At 46.8% G+C, this 20,965-nt stretch overlaps 1 protein-coding gene across 2 annotated transcripts in view; it reads left to right on the top strand.

The window, feature by feature from the left end:
- Nucleotides 1-20,965, top strand: part of TICRR (TOPBP1 interacting checkpoint and replication regulator) — a 143,708-nt gene that overhangs the window by 28,684 nt on the left and 94,059 nt on the right. For both annotated transcript variants that reach the window (XM_063925784.1, XM_063925783.1), the window contains exons 3-4: nt 7,998-8,236; nt 8,721-8,958. In XM_063925784.1, coding sequence (XP_063781854.1) covers nt 7,998-8,236; nt 8,721-8,958 — 477 coding nt within the window. The remainder of the gene's footprint in view (nt 1-7,997; nt 8,237-8,720; nt 8,959-20,965) is intronic.

Raw genomic sequence — 20,965 nt, 5'->3', positions numbered from 1 at the left:
GCAAGTATAAAAGGGGGGGGGATCACAGTGTCTCCTCTAGTCCGGTGGGCTAAAGCAGCATGTTAACAGAAACATAAGCACATTCTCGTGGGTTTGAATCTCAGAGATATTTGTTAACAAACTTGGGGGACAGGACATAGTACACCAGAGTAAAGGATGACCAGCAAGCCAGAGAAACCTACAAAGGGAAAAACAACCTCAGTGGTTTATTTCTCATGTTCACAATGTGGCACAAAGCTGGCTAAGGGGAGTGCTGATGCAGGGACCCTCTGTACATCATGCTCGGGTGCACCAGCGGCAGATCAGCAGGCCAGATCCACAGATCAGTCAATGCCCCCTTGGGTCAAGGCCATGGTGGATGCAATTTCAGATTTGCGTCAGTCAAGGTCGGAAGCAGCTTTGGCCCAGACTCAGGTGGAACCGCTGTGGGCCCAGAATATGGGAAAGTGTCTCACTGATTTGACTCAGTCTGTAAATAAATTTGTAAATTCGGCCAGTAGTTCGGCGGCTTCTAAGCGAACGCAGCCGTTGCCCGCTATTGCATTTCCGGGAGAGGAGTTGGATACTCTGACATCTCCATTGGAAGAAGGGGAGGTAGATCCTGAATGGGACGAAAATTCGGCTTGGGAAGATGAGGATTTATCTACTAGTTCAGGTGTTAGGCTACTAATCGAAGCCATTCGTCAGACCCTTAATATTCAGGATGAGGCAGTAGCCGAGACTTCTTCCTCTTTCTTCAAACGACAGAAGAGACAGGTTACTGCCTTCCCTTCTTATTCGCACTTTGCGGATATTTTAAAAGAACACTGGCTAAAACCGGATTCGCGTTTCCAAGCTCCTAAAAAGTTAAAATTTCTATATCCTTTTACAGAGGAGGATACAAAATTTTGGGAAACTGCCCCAAAGGTAGACGTTCCTATTTCGCATTTAGCAAAAGCTACGGTTATTCCGTCAGTACAGTCTGTGACTTTAAAAGACTCTACCGATAGGAAGATAGAAGCATTACTAAAATCTATGTTTTCCTTATCAGGTGTCTCTCTCCGTCCAGTTCTGGCGAGTGCCTGGGTGCTTAAATCCGTTGATGAGTGGCTTGCACAGGTTGTATCTGGGATGCAGTCAGACGATCCGTCGTAGGCCATTCAATTAGCAGAACAGATTTCTGAGGCCCTTACTTACGTGGGTGAAGCCTTATTGGATTCGGTGGCGCTACAGTCCCGTGTTTCTGCCTTAACAGTATCCGCAAGACGATCTCTTTGGCTTAGGGTTTGGAATGCTGATTCGGACTCAAAGCAGACCTTGACGGCAGTTCCTTTTGAAGGCGAATTTCTCTTTGGATCAGAGTTAAAGAAGATAATTTCAGGTACTACGGGAGGAAAGAGCCCTTTCCTTCCGTCTGCTCCTAACAAACCAAAACCTACAAGATTTCGGTCCTTTCGTACGCAGGGCAGAGGTAACTTCCAGTCCTTTCGACCCTTCTCCAGATTTCCACGGAGGGGATCATTCAGAGGTAGAGGAGCTCAGGCTACTCGCAGACCGGCCAGTAAGCCTGCCGACAAGCCTGAGGCATGACGCTTCGGGCCCTCTGGAGGGATCAATACAGGTTGGGGCTCGTTTACTTCACTTCAGGGAAGTGTGGCTCCTATCGAAACCAGATCGGTGGGTAATAGGGGTCATTTCCAGAGGATATATGTTGGATTTCGAAGAGACAGTCCCAACCCGACTATTTGTCACACCTCTCCCAGACGACCCCTCCAGACGTCAAGCTCTCCTTCAGGCAACAGCAACATTATTACAAAATGGAGTAATCCTTCCGGTCCCAGCTCCTCAGAAAGGTCGGGGCTTTTACTCGGGTCTTTTTCTCGTAGACAAGCCGGACGGTTCGTTTCGACCCATTCTAAATCTAAAAGCTCTCAATCCGTACCTTTCATCCCAAAAATTCAGGATGGAATCCATTCGCTCCATTATCGCAGCCATGGAGCCAGGGGAATATTTGGCTTCAATAGACATAAAGGACGCATACCTACATGTTCCAATTTGGACAGGACATCAATCCCTTCTGAGATTTGCAGTAGGTCCGTGGCATTTTCAGTTTCGGGCCCTTCCCTTTGGTCTCTCTACGGCTCCCCGGGTTTTTACGAAGGTCCTGGGTCATGTCGTCGCAGTTCTCCGTTGCAAAGGGGTCAACATCACCCCATACTTGGACGACCTGTTGATCAAGGCCCCGTCACCGGAGATTCTCACTCAGAACCTGCGTCTAACGATAGAGACTCTACAGTCGTTCGGGTGGATAATCAATTTTCCAAAGTCGTCTTTACTCCCGTCACAGAAAATGGTTTTTCTGGGTCTTCTATTCGACACCAACAGCCAGAAGGTGTTTCTTCCTACAGACAAGATTCAGGACTTACAAGCCAGAATCAGAACCCTGTTAAAATTGCCGGCAGTGTCAGTCCTCAGATGCATGCAGGTACTGGGCAAGATGGTGTCCTCATTCGAGACCGTTCCATACGCCAGATTCCACGCCCGACCTCTTCAAGCTCAGATTCTCCACTGTTGGACTCGGACGGATTCACGTCTCGAACTGCAGTTGATACGCTTGTCGATAAGAACTCGTCAGTCGCTCTACTGGTGGCTTCACAGTCACAATCTGAGGAAGGGTGCGCCGTTCACGGTCTGGTCTTGGATGATGGTAACCACGGACGCAAGCCTCAGCGGTTGGGGAGCAGTGTTCCAGACTCATCATTTACAGGGGCGCTGGAGCAATCAAGAGTCAAAACTACAAATCAACATTCTGGAATTGAGAGCGATCCGATATGCTCTCATTCGGATTCAGACCATGGTGCAGGGCCATCCAGTTCGGGTGCAATCTGACAATGCCACGGCAGTGGCTTACATCAACAAACAGGGAGGAACTCGCAGCTGGTCCGCAATGAGAGAGGTTGCTCAGATTCTCACGTGGGCGGAGCATTGGATTCCCGTGATTTCAGCAATTCACATTCCGGGAGTCGAAAACTGGGAAGCAGATTTTTTGAGTCGTCACACGATTCATCCGGGAGAATGGGAACTTCACCAGGAAGTGTTTCTTTCTCTAGTGGATCGCTGGGGAATGCCAGACATAGACCTGATGGCGTCACGCCTCAACAAAAAACTTCCGGTTTACGGATCAAGAACTCAGGATCCTCAAGCATTTCTGATCGATGCACTAACAGCTCCGTGGCAATTTCAGCTGGGTTACGTGTTCCCACCAATTCCACTGCCCCCACGTCTACTCCAACGCATTCGGCGAGAAGGCCTTGCAGTAATTCTGGTGGCTCCGGATTGGCCGCGCCGACAGTGGTACACTCTTCTAAGCAGCATGGTCGTCGGAGATCCCTTTCGCCTCCCTCTGCGACCAGATCTTCTTCTTCAAGGACCTTGTCGCCACCCAGATTTAAATCGGCTGGCTTTGACGGCTTGGTTCTTGAATCCAACATTCTGAAGGCAAAGGGTCTTTCTCGTGCGGTTGTTCAGACAATGACGGGCTAGAAAGCCGGTGACTTCTGGCATTTACCATAGAGTATGGCGTATTTACATTGCTTGGTGCGAGAAAAGGAACTTGACTCCGCATTTGTTTAGACTTCCTCGCCTGCTCTCCTTTCTCCAGGAGGGTCTTGACAAAGGTTTAAAACTTTCTTCCCTGAAGGGTCAGGTTTCGGCCTTGTCGGTCCTTTTTCAAGAGAAATTAGCAATCATCCCAGAGGTTCAAACATTCCTGCAGGGAGTACTTCGAATTCAACCACCTTTTGTTCCTCCGATTCCTCCCTGGGATTTAAACTTGGTACTTAAGGCTCTTCAAAAGTCTCCATTTGAACCTCTAGAATCTGTGGAACTACGTTATCTAACACAAAAAGTTGTTTTTCTTTTGGCGATTGCCTCAGCTAGACGAGTGTCTGAGTTGGCGGCTCTTTCTTGCAGGCCGCCCTTGTTAGTGTTTCATGAAAATCGGGTGGTGCTGCGGACAAAGCCTTCATTTCTTCCAAAGGTTGTTTCAGCATTCCATTTAAATCGGGACATCGTTCTTCCAGCTTTTAATCCGTCATCTTCTCAGGGGGAGGATTCCCATTTGGCTCTCTTGGATGTTGTTCGGGCCTTACGTATTTATTTGTCTCGCACGGAGTCTTTCAGTCGTACGGATTCCTTGCTGGTATTGATTGATGCTCCCAAACGAGGTTGGCCTGCCTCTAAGAACACTGTGGCCCGTTGGGTAACTTCGGCCATCAGACAGGCTTACGTGTCCTCAAACGTTTCGGTTCCTGACTCAATTAGGGCTCATTCGACTAGAGCAGTTGGAGCGTCTTGGGCTGTTCGCGGTGGTGCATCTGTTGAGCAACTATGCAGGGCGGCGACCTGGTCGTCAGTCCATACGTTCACAAAGTTTTACCGGTTTCATACTTTTGGTTTGGAGACTGCCTCTGTTGGGCGTCGTATTTTACAGACGGCTATGCCGTCAACGTCTCCCTCCTCTCATTAGCTTGCTTTGGGAAGTCCCACAAGTAACGGCGCAGCGTCCCCCAGATGGAGGACAGAGAAATTGGGATTTTTGTTTACTTACCGTAAAATCTTTCTCTGAGTCCATCTGGGGGACGCTGCGATCCCTCCCATAGTTTGTCTGGTTTAATTGGTTAATTTTTTATTCTGGTCTATCTCCTTTGGCTTGGCTAAACGTTAACTGAACAGGGCTGAGCAGGAAGGAGATGGGAGGGGTTAGAGGGGGGAGGAGTCAGATTTTGATAGTTCTGTGCCAAACTCCACTACCACACACCTCTAACCCCACAAGTAACGGCGCAGCGTCCCCCAGATGGACTCAGAGAAAGAGAGATTTTACGGTAAGTAAACAAAAATCCCAATTTTTCGCCAACGGACTGGGTGCGCCATGGGATCGTGTGTGGCACCCAGTTTCGCCAATGTGTTTGAGCGAATTAGAGAAACATCTGTTTTTCAGCAACAAGGGCTACGCGGATAACATCCTCCCTCCTTTTTCGTCGCTACATAGACGATATCTTTATCATCTGGATGGGGACGGAAGCAGAATTCAAGGTTATGATGACATCAATTAACGAAAAGGATTCTGACATTAAATTCACTTTTGAATGCAGTTTTGAAAAGATCCATTATCTGGATGTAGCTGTTTCAATAGGGACTGACTTCAGTATTAATACGAGTATGTATTACAAACCCACTGACCGCAATACGGTCTTAAGAGCAAACAGTTTCCATCCAGAATCCACAAAGTGGAGTCTCCCGTTCTCCCAATTTCTACGTATAAGACGAATCTGTAGCGACGAGGAGGATGCCCGGATACAAATCTCTAACATGACAGAAAAATTCTCTTCAAAAAGCTGAACAAAAAGCTTTAGCCATTTCACGATCTGAGACATTAAGGACTAAAAGACGGATGGATGAACAGTCCCGGATGGTGTGGACTCAGGACTATACTACTGCCAGTAAACATCTATACAGCAGGGCCAAAGGGATTTGGCCTGTGATTTCTAGAGATAAAGAATTGCCCTCATTGAAAAATACCTCACTGATGGCTTCATACAGGCGAGGACGTAATGTGAAAGATATTGTAGTCCATAATGATATTTCAAATCATGGTCCAGAAAAGCCAGCTCACTTCCTTACACGTCAACCTGGGAACTACAGATGTACAGGATGTACAACCTGCAGTTGCCTGGAAACAGGGGATACGTTTTTACACCCCAGATCAGGGAAATCCTTTAAGATCAAATATGCCCTTACGTGCACTAGCAAATTTATTGTGTATTATATCAAGTGCCCTTGTGGCTTGTTGTATGTGGGTAAGAGTATAAGGCAGTTCAAAGAGAGAATTGCGTTACATAGGGGTAGATGTATTAACCTGGAGAAGGCATAAGGAAGTGATAAACCAGTGATATGTGCAAGGTGATAAAGGCACTAGCCAATCAGATCCTAACTGTTAATTTACATATTGGAGCTGATTGGCTGGTGCCTTTATCACCTTGCACATATCACTGGTTTATCACATCCATATGCCTTCACCAGGTTAATACATCTGCCCCATAGATCCAGCATTAGGGTGGCACTGGAGGGGAAGGGAAGTGATCAGCCGGTGGCAAGACACTTCAAGAATTGCCATCATTCTCTTGCGACTATTTGCTATAAAATTATTGATCACATTCTGGACAGAATCAGAGGTGGTAACAGGGGTAAAACCCTGTTACAGAAAGAAGCATGGTGGATACACAAATTGCCGACAGTGCATCCCCATGGTCTTAATGAAGCACTAAGCTTCAATTGCTTCTTGTAATTTCTCCAGAGAGAAGTGAGTATAGGCCAGTTTAGGTCTGGTTTGTCATTGATCAGTAATCAGATATGTTGTTTTTCCGTGTTTTTTACACCAGTTACCTAAAACATCTGATTGAGTCTATTAGTCTTCTGTAACTGTTACAGCATTACTGCCAGCATCATAACAATATTTTATTATTATACAGGCCAGATGTGTCTCAGTCGTTATGTAATAGGTTTATTATGCCTGATCGTTTTCCACTATTGGTTAGGGAGGACGATCAGAATACCTCAGTCTTTTTTGTCATGTTTTGATATTTTTTTATGTTTTATTTGTGCACATTGGGTGTCATTCAGGATCCGTGCTCTCTTCCTGTTGGGGGTGGTTGCTTGGCTCCACGCTGCGAGGGGTTGCCTATCAGCTGCCGCTCGCCAGGCAGCACCTATGGAGGAAGTGACGCGCGAGTAAGGTCAGCACCTGCGGGCTGCGGCGGTTGGCTGTGAGACGCTGTGGGGAGTGTTGCTATGCAACCATTCCCCGACGTGAGAAGGCCGCGCCCACCCTGCCCGGACGCTGTTCTCGGCAGTTAGTGTGACAGCTGTGGAGTTTAGCACCTGTGGCTGGGGGACAACGTATCCTGCTCATTTATTGGTGTTTGGTAAGAGATTGTTTTGTATATATATATGTCTTTCTGTGTTAGTGCTGGTTGTGTCTTGATAAAAGGGAGAAGTCCCTGAAACGTTGACCGTACCGGCTGTGGTGGTGTCAGTTATTATTCGCCAAGTGCCTCCATTGTGTGGGATATAGATAGATAGAGATATATATATACAATATAATTTAATGTATATAATCAAAATTTAAAACATAGCCAGTTTAGGATAAACCACCAGCTATCTTAACTGTATTAGTGACACTCCACATGAAACTTGAGCGCTTGAACTTAAAGAAAACATCTTAAATTGAGTGCCTCATTTAGGCCTTTATCCATTTGGCCTCAATTTGAAGAAGTTTTTTGGACCGGTCCCCCACCTCCTAAGATTTTTAGGAATATGATCTATAATTTTGTAGCGTTGCCATACTATGCCTTGCATGTGCAAAGTGGTGAGCTACGAGTTGTTCACTGTATGCGGATGGTGCGCCCACAGCACAAGTGTGCTAAGCACCATCTGCCCACACCTAGTTACGGCCCTACAGTGTCTTCTCCAACTCTTCAAGATCTCCTGAAGTCTGGCAGTGGGTTTATGTATACAGCTATCTCTTTTTGCCTACCCCATTTTTTTTTAGAATGTACTCGGAAAATGGTTACTATGGGCAACTCTTTCCTTTTTATGTTTTTTTTTTTTTTTTTTTTTTTTTCATGGTCTGTAGAATTTTTTTTAAGAGCTTATCTGTACACAGATGTATTGTTTTAATGCAATTAGCCATTGAGCATGCGTTGTTAACATGAAAAATGTGCCTTCTATGTAACTGAGTAAGCAGTGTATATAAACCATATCTGTCTGGGAAAACAATGAGGTTGTTTCTAATTAAATATCAGCCAATTGAATGACCACCTACATTTTTCTGGCAAATAGTTACATTTCTAGTTGTAACTACTGGATACAAGTTATTCATTTTGTGTCTGCGGTTATGCCCCATTCTCATAAATGGGTTATTTTAGGGATGCTAGCTGACAAAATTCTTTGTATTGCAGGTGAGAGTGAACAGTGGGACTGTGCAGTTACTTTGGAGCCTATTTCAATAACACAAAAACACATTACGGGTTTAAGGAAAATCCATATAAAAGGAACCATGCAAAACTGGAATATGAAACAAATTGATCCTTTAACAATGGAAACGTGGGTGCTTCAGAGTTCATCCAACGATCGCCATGCACCATCCCTTCATTTTCAGCAGCTTCTGCACACCGTGCTGTCTAAAAGGCTACTCCTGGTAAACAAGAATTATTTTTTTAATATAAAATTTATTCAGATCAATCTACAGAAAATCAGTCCTTTATTTTGTTCATTGCTAGAAATTGCATGTATATTTATTCACCTGTTGAAACCCAGTTACAGATGCTTTGCGAAACACTGACTCCTGACATTACACGTTTGTTTAGTGCTGATCAGCCAATAAAAGCGTGTGAATGTATGTGTGTATGTGTGTGTATATGTATGTATGTGTATATAATATATATATATATATATATATATATATATATATATATATATATATATATTTATTTATTTTTTGTGTAAAATTCACCATGAATTGACAGTTATGATGATCATTATAGCCATTCTAAGCACAAGTTAGCACCAGTTATGGTCAATTATTTACTAGACTGTAATGTTCATTTGCTGTTGCCATTTCCCTATTCTTGCTAAGGATTTTTATTTTATTTATTTTTTGTTCTTGTTTCTTTTATTGCTAGGTTGCTGATGTGTTGACGGAACCTGATTTGTTGCCCAGAACAGGCATCTTATCCCCCATTTCAGAAACTGCTGCTGTTCTTAATCTAGTTGTTAGTAACTTATCTATTGGGATTGTCAGACTGTTATTACAAGAAACTGTTGAGGAAACAAATGAGGCTGTCTCGTCTGGTCTCCAGGATATTGTAAGCGGTGTCCTTAGTCATGATCGTAGCTGTGAAGAAAGCACTACATCACCTGGTAAGTCCAGTGCACCAAGTGCAGAATCACAGCATCTTGTGGGTGGCTTCTGTAAAGACATAGTGGCTAGTTCTAGAAAAGTGTGCTTTAAAAGAAATTGCTCTTGAGCACCTTTTGTATCTTAATTCTTTCTGTTCTCTTGTTCAGACTAGCATTTTTTATTTTTTATTTTTTTTGGCCTACTCAAAATGAAGCATACACACCACCAGAGGGGTTAAAACTTTTCTTGTCTTTTGAGAAAACAGTATAGTTCATTGATAAATTGGCATGTGATGATAAAATGTCATAATTTGACATTGGTAGATCTTAAAACAGTGCTCCCCAGTTTGGTAATTTCTGTCCATCATATGCAAGTTACTATTACATCGAGTTAGTGATAATCTACTCCCCTTATAGATGTTACATTTATAAGAAAACATATTTAAGCCTCACCCTAAAAATCAGTCAAGGCTGTGGACAGCAACTGTGTCAGTGACACACAGGGAATATTCTATTTTAACTGGATAAGTAGAATCTTGAACTCAGACATCAGTTATTGCTTATTTGTATACATTGGATCTAGTACACTACAGAAACTGGTCTAGAACAGGCGCTCTGCCTCTACATATGGTAGGTAACCTACCAACCGTGGTAACTATTAAGTATTTGGCCAGTGTAAATGTCCATCAGGAGGCACTAACCATAGCATCGAAACTATTAGCTTAAAGCAGGGCTTGACACATTTTTCTCAAATCTAGGAGCCAGGATGAAAGTGTAGGAGCCAGGCCACTGCCGCCACCCTCGCAAAAAAACTAACAAACTCTCTTTCCCCGCCACAGCCACATTACTGAACAGCTCCTCCCCCCCCCCAACTCCAGGCAATCCAACCCCCACAGCCTCACAACCAAGGTGATACCCCCTGGCATACCATCCTTCCGCATCCCCAGACAAAAAACAACCCCCCACTCCCCGCGGCCACATTAATGAGCAGCGAACCCCCACAGGCAACCAGCCCCCACAACCACACAAATAATGGGGTACCTCCAGGCAAACAACCACTCCGCAGCCTTCTCCCGTGCAAACAATCCCTCCTACCCTGTGGCCACATCACTACCCCACCGAAGCCGCAATCCCTGGCCACGAATTGACCTTCTTATTGGAGATCTCTATACAGTCGGAGTTTGGAGACAGCAGTATGGGAGAGACGGGAACAGCAGTCAGCGCAGGCCGAGACACACTCGGCACATGCACTCCTGTGCAAGAAATGGTCACCGCAATACAGGCACGCCTCCAAAATTCTCAGATGGGGCTGAAGAGGATCTGTTTCCTCCCTTTCAAAATGACTTCCTGGCCCTGGGATTTGTCGAGCCCTGGCTTTAAGGGTCTGTATATGTGGCATTAAACACCATATGCAGATAGTTAACACCTGCTGAGCAATGCAGTTCTGTGATTTAGGGTTTATGTACTAAGCCTTGGAGAGAGATAAAGTGGACGAAGATAAAGTACCCACTAATCCGCTCCTAACTATGTACAGGCTAGGGGGTCTATTCATGAAGCAGTGAAAAGTGTGGAGAAGTTGCCCATGGCAATCAATCATTGACGTAACATTTATTATTTGCATACTACACAATTATACGGAGCAGATGATTGGTTGCCATAGGCAACTTCTCCACAGACTCACTCACTCCACACTTTTCACTGCTTCATGAATAGACCCCTAGGTTTGAAAAATAACCGGTGTTGGTTGGTACTCTCCCAAGGCTTAGTAAACAGGACCTAATTCAGACTTGATTGCTGCTGTGCGTTTTTGCACAGTGGGCGATTAGGTCTGAACTGCGCATGCGCTGACACCGCAGTGTGCCGGCGCATGCCAGTTATGTGATTGGCATCTGTGCCCAGCTGTCGCCTCTGCCTGATTGACGGGCAGAGGCGTTCGCTGGGCGGGAGGGGGCAAGCATGTGGCGTTGGGCCGCCCATTTTCTGGGCAATTGTGAACCTGCCCTCTTGCACACCTTGATTCTGGAATCTGCTAAGGCAGCAAGCTGCTGATTGAGCCATCTCTGCTTCGGCTCCACATCCCGGCGTAACGCCATTGCCGCCCGCTGCTCTTATCAGCACGCCGCTGATAACCTGTTACACCCGCCCGACGACAGTACAACTACCTCCCTGCTGCACAGCAAATAGTGGGCACTGCAGGACTATACAGCCGAGGACGCTCTGTCTGTACCAGCCCACGGAGAGGTATTTATCTATTCATCCGGCAACAGGTTATATTTGCTACATTGAGACTGTATATTCCGGCATCTTTATACTTATCACCAATTGATTGGCTGTTCATTCATTGTGGACACTATATCTGGAGATTGATACCGGACACATTGTTACATCAGTATTGCAGGTGCTTACCTACAGCTTATATTCCTATAAATATCAAGGTGCTCAATATCCAATTTGGTATAATCCTTATCTTAAACATATAACTCATTTTTTATGTGATGTCCTCATTATAAATAAATTACTTTTTATTCATTATTTACACGTCGGCTCTTATTCTTATTGCCCTTACACATTGCGCAGCCGTTTTTTTCCTATTTTTCACATTTGTCTAAACACCTACACCGTGTTTTACGGCAGCGCAGGTGCTAGAGAAATTATAATTACTTATTGGTTGTATTCTTACACTCTGAGGCGCTATATAGCAGGGTTTTGTTGTTTTTTCTTGTTTCGGTCTGGGCAATGAAGGCGTGCTGGGGGTGGGCCGCGGTGGCTGCGTGATGTCACACGCAGCCGCTGCGAAGGGTAGCTCCCTGCCAGCGCGAAGGAGCTGCGCTGGTAGGGAGCTACTCTTCAGATACTAAAGCATCGCCACCGTGCAATGCTTTTGTGCCTGTGCGGGGGAGGGGGCGCGCCAGACATGCGGGCTGGACTAGCCCTGTGCTTGGCGTCTCCCCGCATGTCATGGTGGCTGATCGTAGCCATGCAAAATTTTGCACGGCTACGATCAGGTCTGAATTAGGCCCATATACTCCATAATTGGTTAACTGACATGGACCTGGTATCTCAGTAACTGAAAATCTCACAGTGGTTTACTTGGCAGCCAAATATAGATATCTATACTGATTGGTCAAAGTAAAAGACAAATTTAAAGTCCTCAGTATCTGGTCATATGGGATCGGCATATGTAACATCAGTGTAACAGATAAGCAAATTGCGTGTATCCTGTCACAAGCTATCATAAGAACGGGATGGACCCTAATTTCAATAATGCTTGGCGCTCCACACTACACACTGTTAAAAGAACAGGGACATACCCTGTTCTCAGGAATACTAATGATATGAACCGATTGAGCCAGACAGCTCATTGTGACCATATATAGACCGCTTTAAAGTAGATACCACACTATCAATGTATAGACCGCGTTAAGACTGCTTTTAGTATACACACACTCTCCACCGGTTTATTCGGTGGACCTAGTAACAGACAAGACACTCAAAGTGATTGGACAAATAGAAACGAATGTCTATTGCTTAAAGGAGTCGGGCATTGGTCCATGTAGCTCGTAATTAAGCAACAACGTAACAGACTACGGAAATGGCCCCCTTATATGTACATCTCTACACCATGAGTAGCCATGGTACAGGTCACATGACGCAGACCACATTTTCAATCCACCCAATTATTCAATCAATTCACAATGCTCTAGGGCAGTGTTTCCCAAAATCGGTCCTCAAGGCACACTAACAGTCCAGGTTTTAGTGATATCCATTCTTGAGCACTAATGGTTAAATCAAAATAACTGATGTACAGATGTGTCTTACTACATCATTGCTGCTGTCACGTTAAACAGAAATTACTTGGTAGCGCAGAGCGTCTTTATGTGGGTCTTTTTTAGTTTAAATGCGTCTAGGTTGCATTGCTGTTAGGACGCACAAGCAGCTTATGCTGATTAAAATGATATGCGGCATTCCTGTATTCTTTCTGTGTGTGACTGCGGCTGTATCTGCATACAATACGGCTGTATCCATATAGCGTTTTCCTGGAAATCTCTGTAATGTAGCATTTTGTATGCAGATGCAGTCGCACACAGAATATAGGCATGCCTCATCGTTTTAAGCTGCTTGTTTGTCCTAGTTGCATAACGATACATGTAAGATGCATTTTCAGAAAAAAAAGGCATTTCCTGTTGCATGGGTTATTGAGGCAAGATGTATGAGGACACATCTGTACTAATTATGTCACCTGTGCTCAAGTATGGCTATCCTTAAAACCTTGACTATTAGTGTGCATTGAGGGCTGTGGTTGGGAACCTCTGCTCTAGGGATAAGAGCAGATGGGGCACCCCTTTCTTTGAACAAGGTGATTAAGCCACTGCTTGTGAAACATTGGTCTAGTTAGGAGATTTGAGTCTGTGCACAGACCGGACCCCAGCACTACTTCTGGTATTTGTTTAGTGTTTCAATTTGAGTCCAGGCCGAAGTATCTGGTATACTTATGTGATAAATCTATAGGCCGGTATCCAATTTACCGCAGCTAATTGTCTCACTGGGGCTATCCTATTGGCCGCAATGCCACACTTATCGGGAGTTTTGTTTTTTTCAATTAAATTGATACTTTGAGAAGTAAGGAGCTGAAGCGAGAGTTTGTTCTCTGATGCTAGGGCACACCTCCCAATACTGATGGGGAAAGAGCTAGGGGAATGTTTTGCTGGGATTTTAGATACGCTCTTTTAGTGGAGAGTATCTACAGTATAATCCCTTCCCCTGATTTCTCTGATGTCCTAGTGGATGCTGGGTACTCCGTAAGGACCATAGGGAATAGACGGGCTCCGCAGGAGACTGGGCACTCTTTAAAGAAAGATTAGGTACTACATCTGATGTGCACTGGCTCCTCCCTCTATGCCCCTCCTCCAGACCTCAGTTAGAATCTGTGCCCGGCCAGAGCTGGATGCACTTAGTGGGCTCTCCTGAGTTCACTATAAAAGTATTTGTTAGGTTTTTTTATTTTCAGTGAGATCTGCTGGCAACAGACTCACTGCTACGTGGGACTTACGGGAGAGAAGCAAACCTACCTGCTTGCAGCTAGCTTGTGCTTCTAAGGCTACTGGACACCATTAGCTCCAGAGGGATCGAACACAGGGCCCGACCTCGATCGTCCGTTCCCGGAGCCGCGCCGCCGTCCCCCTTGCAGAGCCAGAAGACGGAAGATACCGGAGAAAATTGGCGGCTGAAGACTCCGGTCTTCAATAAGGTAGCGCACAGCACTGCAGCTGGCTGTGCTGAGGAAGATAGCCCCGCCCCTTCAGCGGCGGGCTTCTCCCGCATTTTTAATAAATTATGGCGGGGGATTAGGCACATATACAGTTTAGAACTGTATTATGTGCAGTTTGCCATTAAGGTAAACTAATTGCAGCTAAAGGGGGGGGAGGGGTGCCCTGGGCTGCAATTAGTTTACCTTAATGGCAAACTGCACATAATACAGTTCTAAACTGTATATGTGCCTAATCCCCCGCCATTATTTTCATTAAAAATGCGGGAGAAGCCTGCCGCTGAAGGGGCGGGGCTATCTTCCTCAGCACAGCCAGCGCCATTTTCTCTTCACAGCTCCGCTGGAAGGACGCTCCCCAGGCTCTCCCCTGCAGTATACACTACAGAAAGGGTAAAAAAGAGAGGGGGGGCACATAAATTTAGGCACAAATTGTGATATAAGCAGCTATTGGGGGGAAATTCACTTTGTGTATAGTGTATATCCCTCTGTTATATAGCGCTCTGGTGTGTGCTGGCATACTCTCTCTGTCTCCCCAAAGGACTTTGTGGGGTCCTGTCCTCAGTCAAAGCATTCCCTGTGTGTGCGGTGTGTCGGTACGGCTGTGTCGACATGTTTGATGAGGACGCTTACGTGGAGGCGGAGCAGGTGCCGATAAGTGTGATGTCGCCCCCTGCGGGGCCGACACCTGAGTGGATGGATATGTGGAAGGTATTAACCGACAGTGTCAACTCCTTGCATAAAAGGTTCGATGACGCAGCTTTGGGACAGCCGGCATCTCAGCCCGCGCCTGCCCAGGCATCTCAGAGGCCATCAGGGGCTCAAAAACGCCCGTTACCTCAGATGGCAGACACAGATGTCGACACGGAGTCTGACTCCAGTGTCGACGAGGATGAGACAAATGTACAATCCACTAGGGCCATCCGATGCATGATTACGGCAATGAAAAATGTGTTGCACATTTCTGACATTAACCCGGTTACCACAAAAAAGGGTATTATGTTTGGGGAGAAAAAGCAGCCAGTGACTTTTCCCCCATCTGATGAGTTAAATGAATTGTGTGAAGAAGCGTGGGGTTCCCCAGATAAGAAAGTAGTGATTTCTAAGCGGTTACTAATGGCGTACCCTTTCCCGCCAACGGATAGGTTACGCTGGGAGACATCCCCTAAGGTGGACAAGGCGCTCACACGCTTATCAAAAAAGGTGGCACTGCCTTCTCAGGATACGGCCGCCTTATGGGAGCCTGCAGATAGAAAGCAGGAGGCTATCCTGAAGTCTGTGTATACACACTCAGGTACTATACTGAGACCTGCTATTGCTTCAGTGTAGTGCTGCAGCAGCGTGGTCTGATTCCCTGTCTGATAACATTGATTCCCTTGACAGGGACACTATATTGCTAACCATAGAGCATATTAAAGACGTAGTCTTATATATGAGAGATGCACAGAGGGACATTTGCCGGCTGGCATCTAGAATTAATGCAATGTCCATTTCTGCCAGGAGAGTATTATGGACTCTGCAGTGGACAGGTGATGCTGATTCTAAAAGGCACATGGAAATTTTGCCTTAAAAGGGTGAGGAATTGTTTGGGGACGGTCTCTCGGACCTCGTATCCACAGCAACAGCTGGGAAGTCGACTTTTTTACCTCCGGTTCCCTCACAGCCTAAGAAAGCACCGTATTATCAAGTACAGTCCTTTCGGCCTCAGAAAGGCAAGCGGGTCAGAGGCGCGTCCTTTCTGCCCAGAGGCAGGGGTAGAGGGAAAAAAGCTGCACCAGACAGCCAGTTCCCAGGAACAAATATCCTCCCCTGCTTCCACTAAGTCCACCGCATGACGCTGGGGCTCCACAGGTGGAGCCAGGTGCGGTGGGGGCCCGTCTCCGGAACTTCAGCGACCAGTGGGTTCGCTCACAGGTGGATCTCTGGGTTCTACAAGTGGTATCTCATGGATACAAGCTGGAGTTCGAGACGTCTTCCCCTCGCCGTTACCTCAAATCAGCCTTGCCTGCTACTCCCAAGGAAAGGGAGGTAGTACTGGCGGCAATTCACAAGCTGTACCTCCAGCAGGTGATAATCAAAGTTCCTCTCCTTCAACAGGGACGAGGTTACTATTCCACAATGTTTGGTACCGAAACCAGACAGTTCGGTGAGACCCATTCTAAATTTGAAATCCTTGAACACTTATATAAGGAAGTTCAAGTTCAAAATGGAATCGCTCAGGGCGGTTATTGCAAGCCTGGAAGAGGGGGATTATATGGTATCACTGGACATCAAGGATGCTTACCTACATGTCCCCATTTACCCACCTCACCAGGTGTACCTCCGTTTTGTGGTACAGGACTGCCATTACCAATTCCAGACGTTGCCGTTTGGTCTGTCCACGGCACCGAGGGTATTTACCAAAGTAATGGCCGAAATGATGATACTCCTTCGAAAGAAGGGAGTTATAATTATCCCATACTTGGACGATCTCCTTATAAAGGCGAGGTCCAAGGAGCAGTTGTTGATCAGAGTAGCACTATCTCAGGAGGTGCTACAACAGCACGGCTGGATTCTGAATATCCCAAAGTCGCAGCTGGTTCCTACGACGCGTCTGCTGATATTGGGCATGTTTCTGGACACAGAACAGAAGGTGTTTCTCCCGGAGGAGAAGGCCAAAGAGTTGTCATCTCTGGTCAGAGACCTCCCGAAACCAAAACGGGTGTCGGTGCATCATTGCACGCGAGTCCTGGGAAAGATGGTAGCTTCTTACGAAGCGATTCCCTTCGGCAGGTTCCATGCAAGGAATTTTCAGTGGGACCTGTTAGACAAGTAAGGATCGCATCTTCAGATGCATCGGCTGATCACCCTGTCCCCAAGGGCCAGGGTGTCTCTGCTGTGGTGGCTGCAGAATGCTCATCTTCTCGAGGGCCGCAGATTCGGCATTCAGGACTCGGTCCTGGTGACCACGGATGCAAGCCTTCGAGGTTGGGGAGCAGTCACTCAGGGAAGAAACTTCCAAGAACAAGGGTCGAGTCAGGAGACTTCCCTACACATAAATATTCTGGACCTAAGGGCCATTTACAATGCCCTAAGTCAAGCAGAACCCCTGCTTCAAAACCAGCCGGTGCTGATTCAGTCAGACAACATCACGGCTGTCGCCCATGTAAACCGACAAGGCGGCACAAGAAGCAGGATGGCGTTGGCAGAAGCCACAAGAATTCTCCGATGGGCGGAGAATCACGTGCTAACACTGTCAGCAGTGTTCATTCCGGGTGTGGAAAACTAGGAAGCAGACTTCCTCAGCAGGCACGACCTCCACCCGGGAGAGTGGGGACTTCATCCAGAAGTCTTCACGCAGATTCTAAACCGTTGGGAACTGCCACGGGTGGACATGTTGGCGTCCCGCCTCAACAAAAAGCTAAAAAAGTATTGCGCCAGGCCAAGAGACCCTCAGGCGATAGCTGTGGACGCACTAGTGACACCGTGGGTGTACCAGTCGGTTTATGTGTTCCCTCCTCTTCCTCTCATACCCAAGGTACTGAGGATAGTAAGTAAGAGAGGAGTAAGAACTATACTCGTAGTTCCGGTTTGGCCAAGAAGAACTTGGTACCCAGAACTACAAGAAATGATCTCGGAGGACCCATGGCCTCCGTCTCTCAGACAGGACCTGTTACTGCAGGGGCCCTGTCTGTTCCAAGACTTACCGCGGCTGCGTTTGAAGGCTTGGCGGTTGAACGCCGGATCCTAACGGAAAACGGCGTTCCAGATGAAGTGATTCCTACGCTGTTAAAGGCTAGGAAAGACGCTGCCTGAAGTTCAGACGTTAAGGGAGTGCTGCATATTCAGCCCCTTTTGTGCCTCCAGTGGCACCTTGGGATCTCAACGTAGTGTTGGATTTCCTAAAATCACATTGTTTTGAGCCACTTCAGACCGTGGAGTTGAAGTATCTCACGTGGAAAGTGGTCATATTTTTGGGCCTTGGCTTCGGCTAGGCGTGTGTCAGAATTGGCGGCTTTGTCATGTAAAAGCCCTTATCTGATCTTCCATATGGACAGGGCAGAATTGAGGACGCGTCCCCAATTTCTCCCTAAGGTGGTATCAGCATTTCATTTGAACCAACCTATTGTGGTGCCTGCGGCTACTCGGGACTTGGAGGATTCCAAGTTGCTGGACGTAGTCCGGGCCCTGAAAATCTATGTTTCCAGGACGGCTAGAGTCAGAAAAACTGACTCGCTGTTTATCCTGCATGCACCCAACAAGCTGGGTGCTCCTGCTTCTAAGCAGACTATTGCTCGCTGGATCTGTAGCATGATTCAACTTGCACATTCTGCGGCTGGACTGCCGCATCCTAAATCGGTAAAAGCCCATTCCACGAGGAAGGTGGGCTCTTCTTGGGCGGCTGCCCGAGGGGTGTCGGCTTTACAACTTTGCCGAGCTGCTACCTGGTCGGGGTCAAACACGTTTGCAAAATTCTACAAGTTTGATACCCTGGCTGAGGAGGACCTTGAGTTTGCTCATTCGGTGCTGCAGAGTCATCCGCACTCTCCCGCCCGTTTGGGAGCTTTGGTATAATCCCCATGGTCCTTACGGAGTACCCAGCATCCACTAGGACGTCAGAGAAAATAAGAATTTACTCACCGGTAATTCTATTTCTCGTAGTCCGTAGTGGATGCTTGGAGCCCGTCCCAAGTGCGGACTTCTGCAATACTTGTATATAGTTATTGCTTAACTATAGGGTTGTTGTTCTGAGCCATCTGTTGAATGAGGCTCAGCTATTGTTCATACTGTTAACTGGGTATAGTTATCACAAGTTGTACGGTGTGATTGGTGTGGCTGGTATGAGTCTTACCCTGGATTCCAAATCCTTTCCTAGTAATGTCCGCTCTTCCGGGCACAGTTTCCCTAACTGAGGTTTGGAGGAGGGGCATAGAGGGAGGAGCCAGTGCACACCAGATGTAGTACCTAATCTTTCTTTAAAGAGTGCCCAGTCTCCTGCGGAGCCCGTCTATTCCCCATGGTCCTTACGGAGTACCCAGCATCCACTACGGACTACGAGAAATAGAATTACCGGTGAGTAAATTCTTATTTTCATATGCCTTTTTTCTCTAACGTCCTAGTGGATGCTGGGGACTCCGTCAGGACCATGGGGAATAGCGGCTCCGCAGGAGACAGGGCACATCTAAAGAAAGCTTTTAGGATCACATGGTGTGTACTGGCTCCTCCCCCCATGACCCTCCTCCAAGCCTCAGTTAGGTTTTTGTGCCCGTCCGAGCAGGGTGCAATCTAGGTGGCTCTCTTAAAGAGCTGCTTAGAAAAAGTTTTTTTAGGTTTTAAATCTCAGTGAGTCCTGCTGGCAACAGGCTCACTGCATCGAGGGACTTAGGGGAGAGATTTTCAACTCACCTGCGTGCAGGATGGATTGGAGTCTTAGGCTACTGGACATAGCTTCAGAGGGAGTCGGAACACAGGTCATCCTGGGGTTCGTCCCGGAGCCGCGCCGCCGACCCCCCTTACAGATGCTGAAGATCGGAGGTCCGGAAACAGGCGGCAGAAGACTCTTCAGTCTTCATGAAGGTAGCGCACAGCACGGCAGCTGTGCGCCATTGTTGCTACACACTTCTCACTGACCAGTCACGGAGGGTGCAGGGCGCTGCTGGGGGCGCCCTGGGCAGCAATATTAAATACCTTTAGTGGCAAAGAATACATCACATATAGCCATTAAGGCTATATGTATGTATTTAACCCAGGCCAGATTTCTCAAAACCCGGGAGAAAAGCCCGCCGGAAAAGGGGCGGAGCTTATTCTCCTCAGCACTCAGCGCCATTTTCCTGCTCCGCTCCGCTGTGAGGAAGGCTCCCAGGACTCTCCCCTGCACTGCACTACAGAAAGAGAAGGGGGGCATAAATTGGCGATATTTATATATTAAAAGCGCTTATAACAAAAACAACACCTTTTAGGGTTGTTTATATACATTTATAGCGTTTTTGGTGTGTGCTGGCAAACTCTCCCTCTGTCTCCCCAAAGGGCTAAGGGGGTCCTGTCTTCGATTAGAGCATTCCCTGTGTGGCTGCTGTGTGTCGGTACGTGTGTGTCGACATGTATGAGGACGATGTTGGTGTGGAGGCAGAGCAATTGCCGGTAATGGTGATGTCACCCCCTAGGGAGTCGACACCGGAATGGATGGCTTTAGTTATGGAATTACGTGATAATGTTAGTACATTACAAAAGTCAGTAGACGAAATGAGACGGCCGGAAAACCAGTCAGTACCAGCTCAGGCGTCTCAGACACCGTCAGGGGCTGTAAAACGTCCCTTACCTCAGTCAGTCGACACGGGTACCGACACAGATGAATCTAGTGTCGACGGTGAAGAAACAAACGTATTTTCCAACAGGGCCACACGTTATATGATCACGGCAATGAAGGAGGCTTTGCAGATCTCTGATACTGCTGGTACCTCAAAAAGGGGTATTATGTGGGGGGTGAAAAAACTACCTGTAGCTTTTCCAGAATCAGAGGAATTGAATGACGTGTGTGATGAAGCGTGGGTTAACCCAGATAGAAAACTGCTAATTTCTAAGAAGTTATTGGCATTATACCCTTTCCCACCAGAGGTTAGGACGCGCTGGGAAACACCCCCTAGGGTGGATAAGGCGCTCACACGTTTATCAAAGCAAGTGGCGTTGCCCTCAAGGATCCAGCGGATAGGAGGCTGGAAACTAACCTGAAAAGTATATACACTCATACTGGTGTTATACTGCGACCGGCAATCGCCTCAGCCTGGA

The sequence above is a fragment of the Pseudophryne corroboree genome, chromosome 6, assembly GCF_028390025.1.
Source record: "Pseudophryne corroboree isolate aPseCor3 chromosome 6, aPseCor3.hap2, whole genome shotgun sequence".
Lineage (NCBI taxonomy): Eukaryota > Metazoa > Chordata > Amphibia > Anura > Myobatrachidae > Pseudophryne > Pseudophryne corroboree.
Note: the sequence above shows the minus strand (reverse complement) of the source record. Positions and strands in the feature narration are given on the sequence as shown.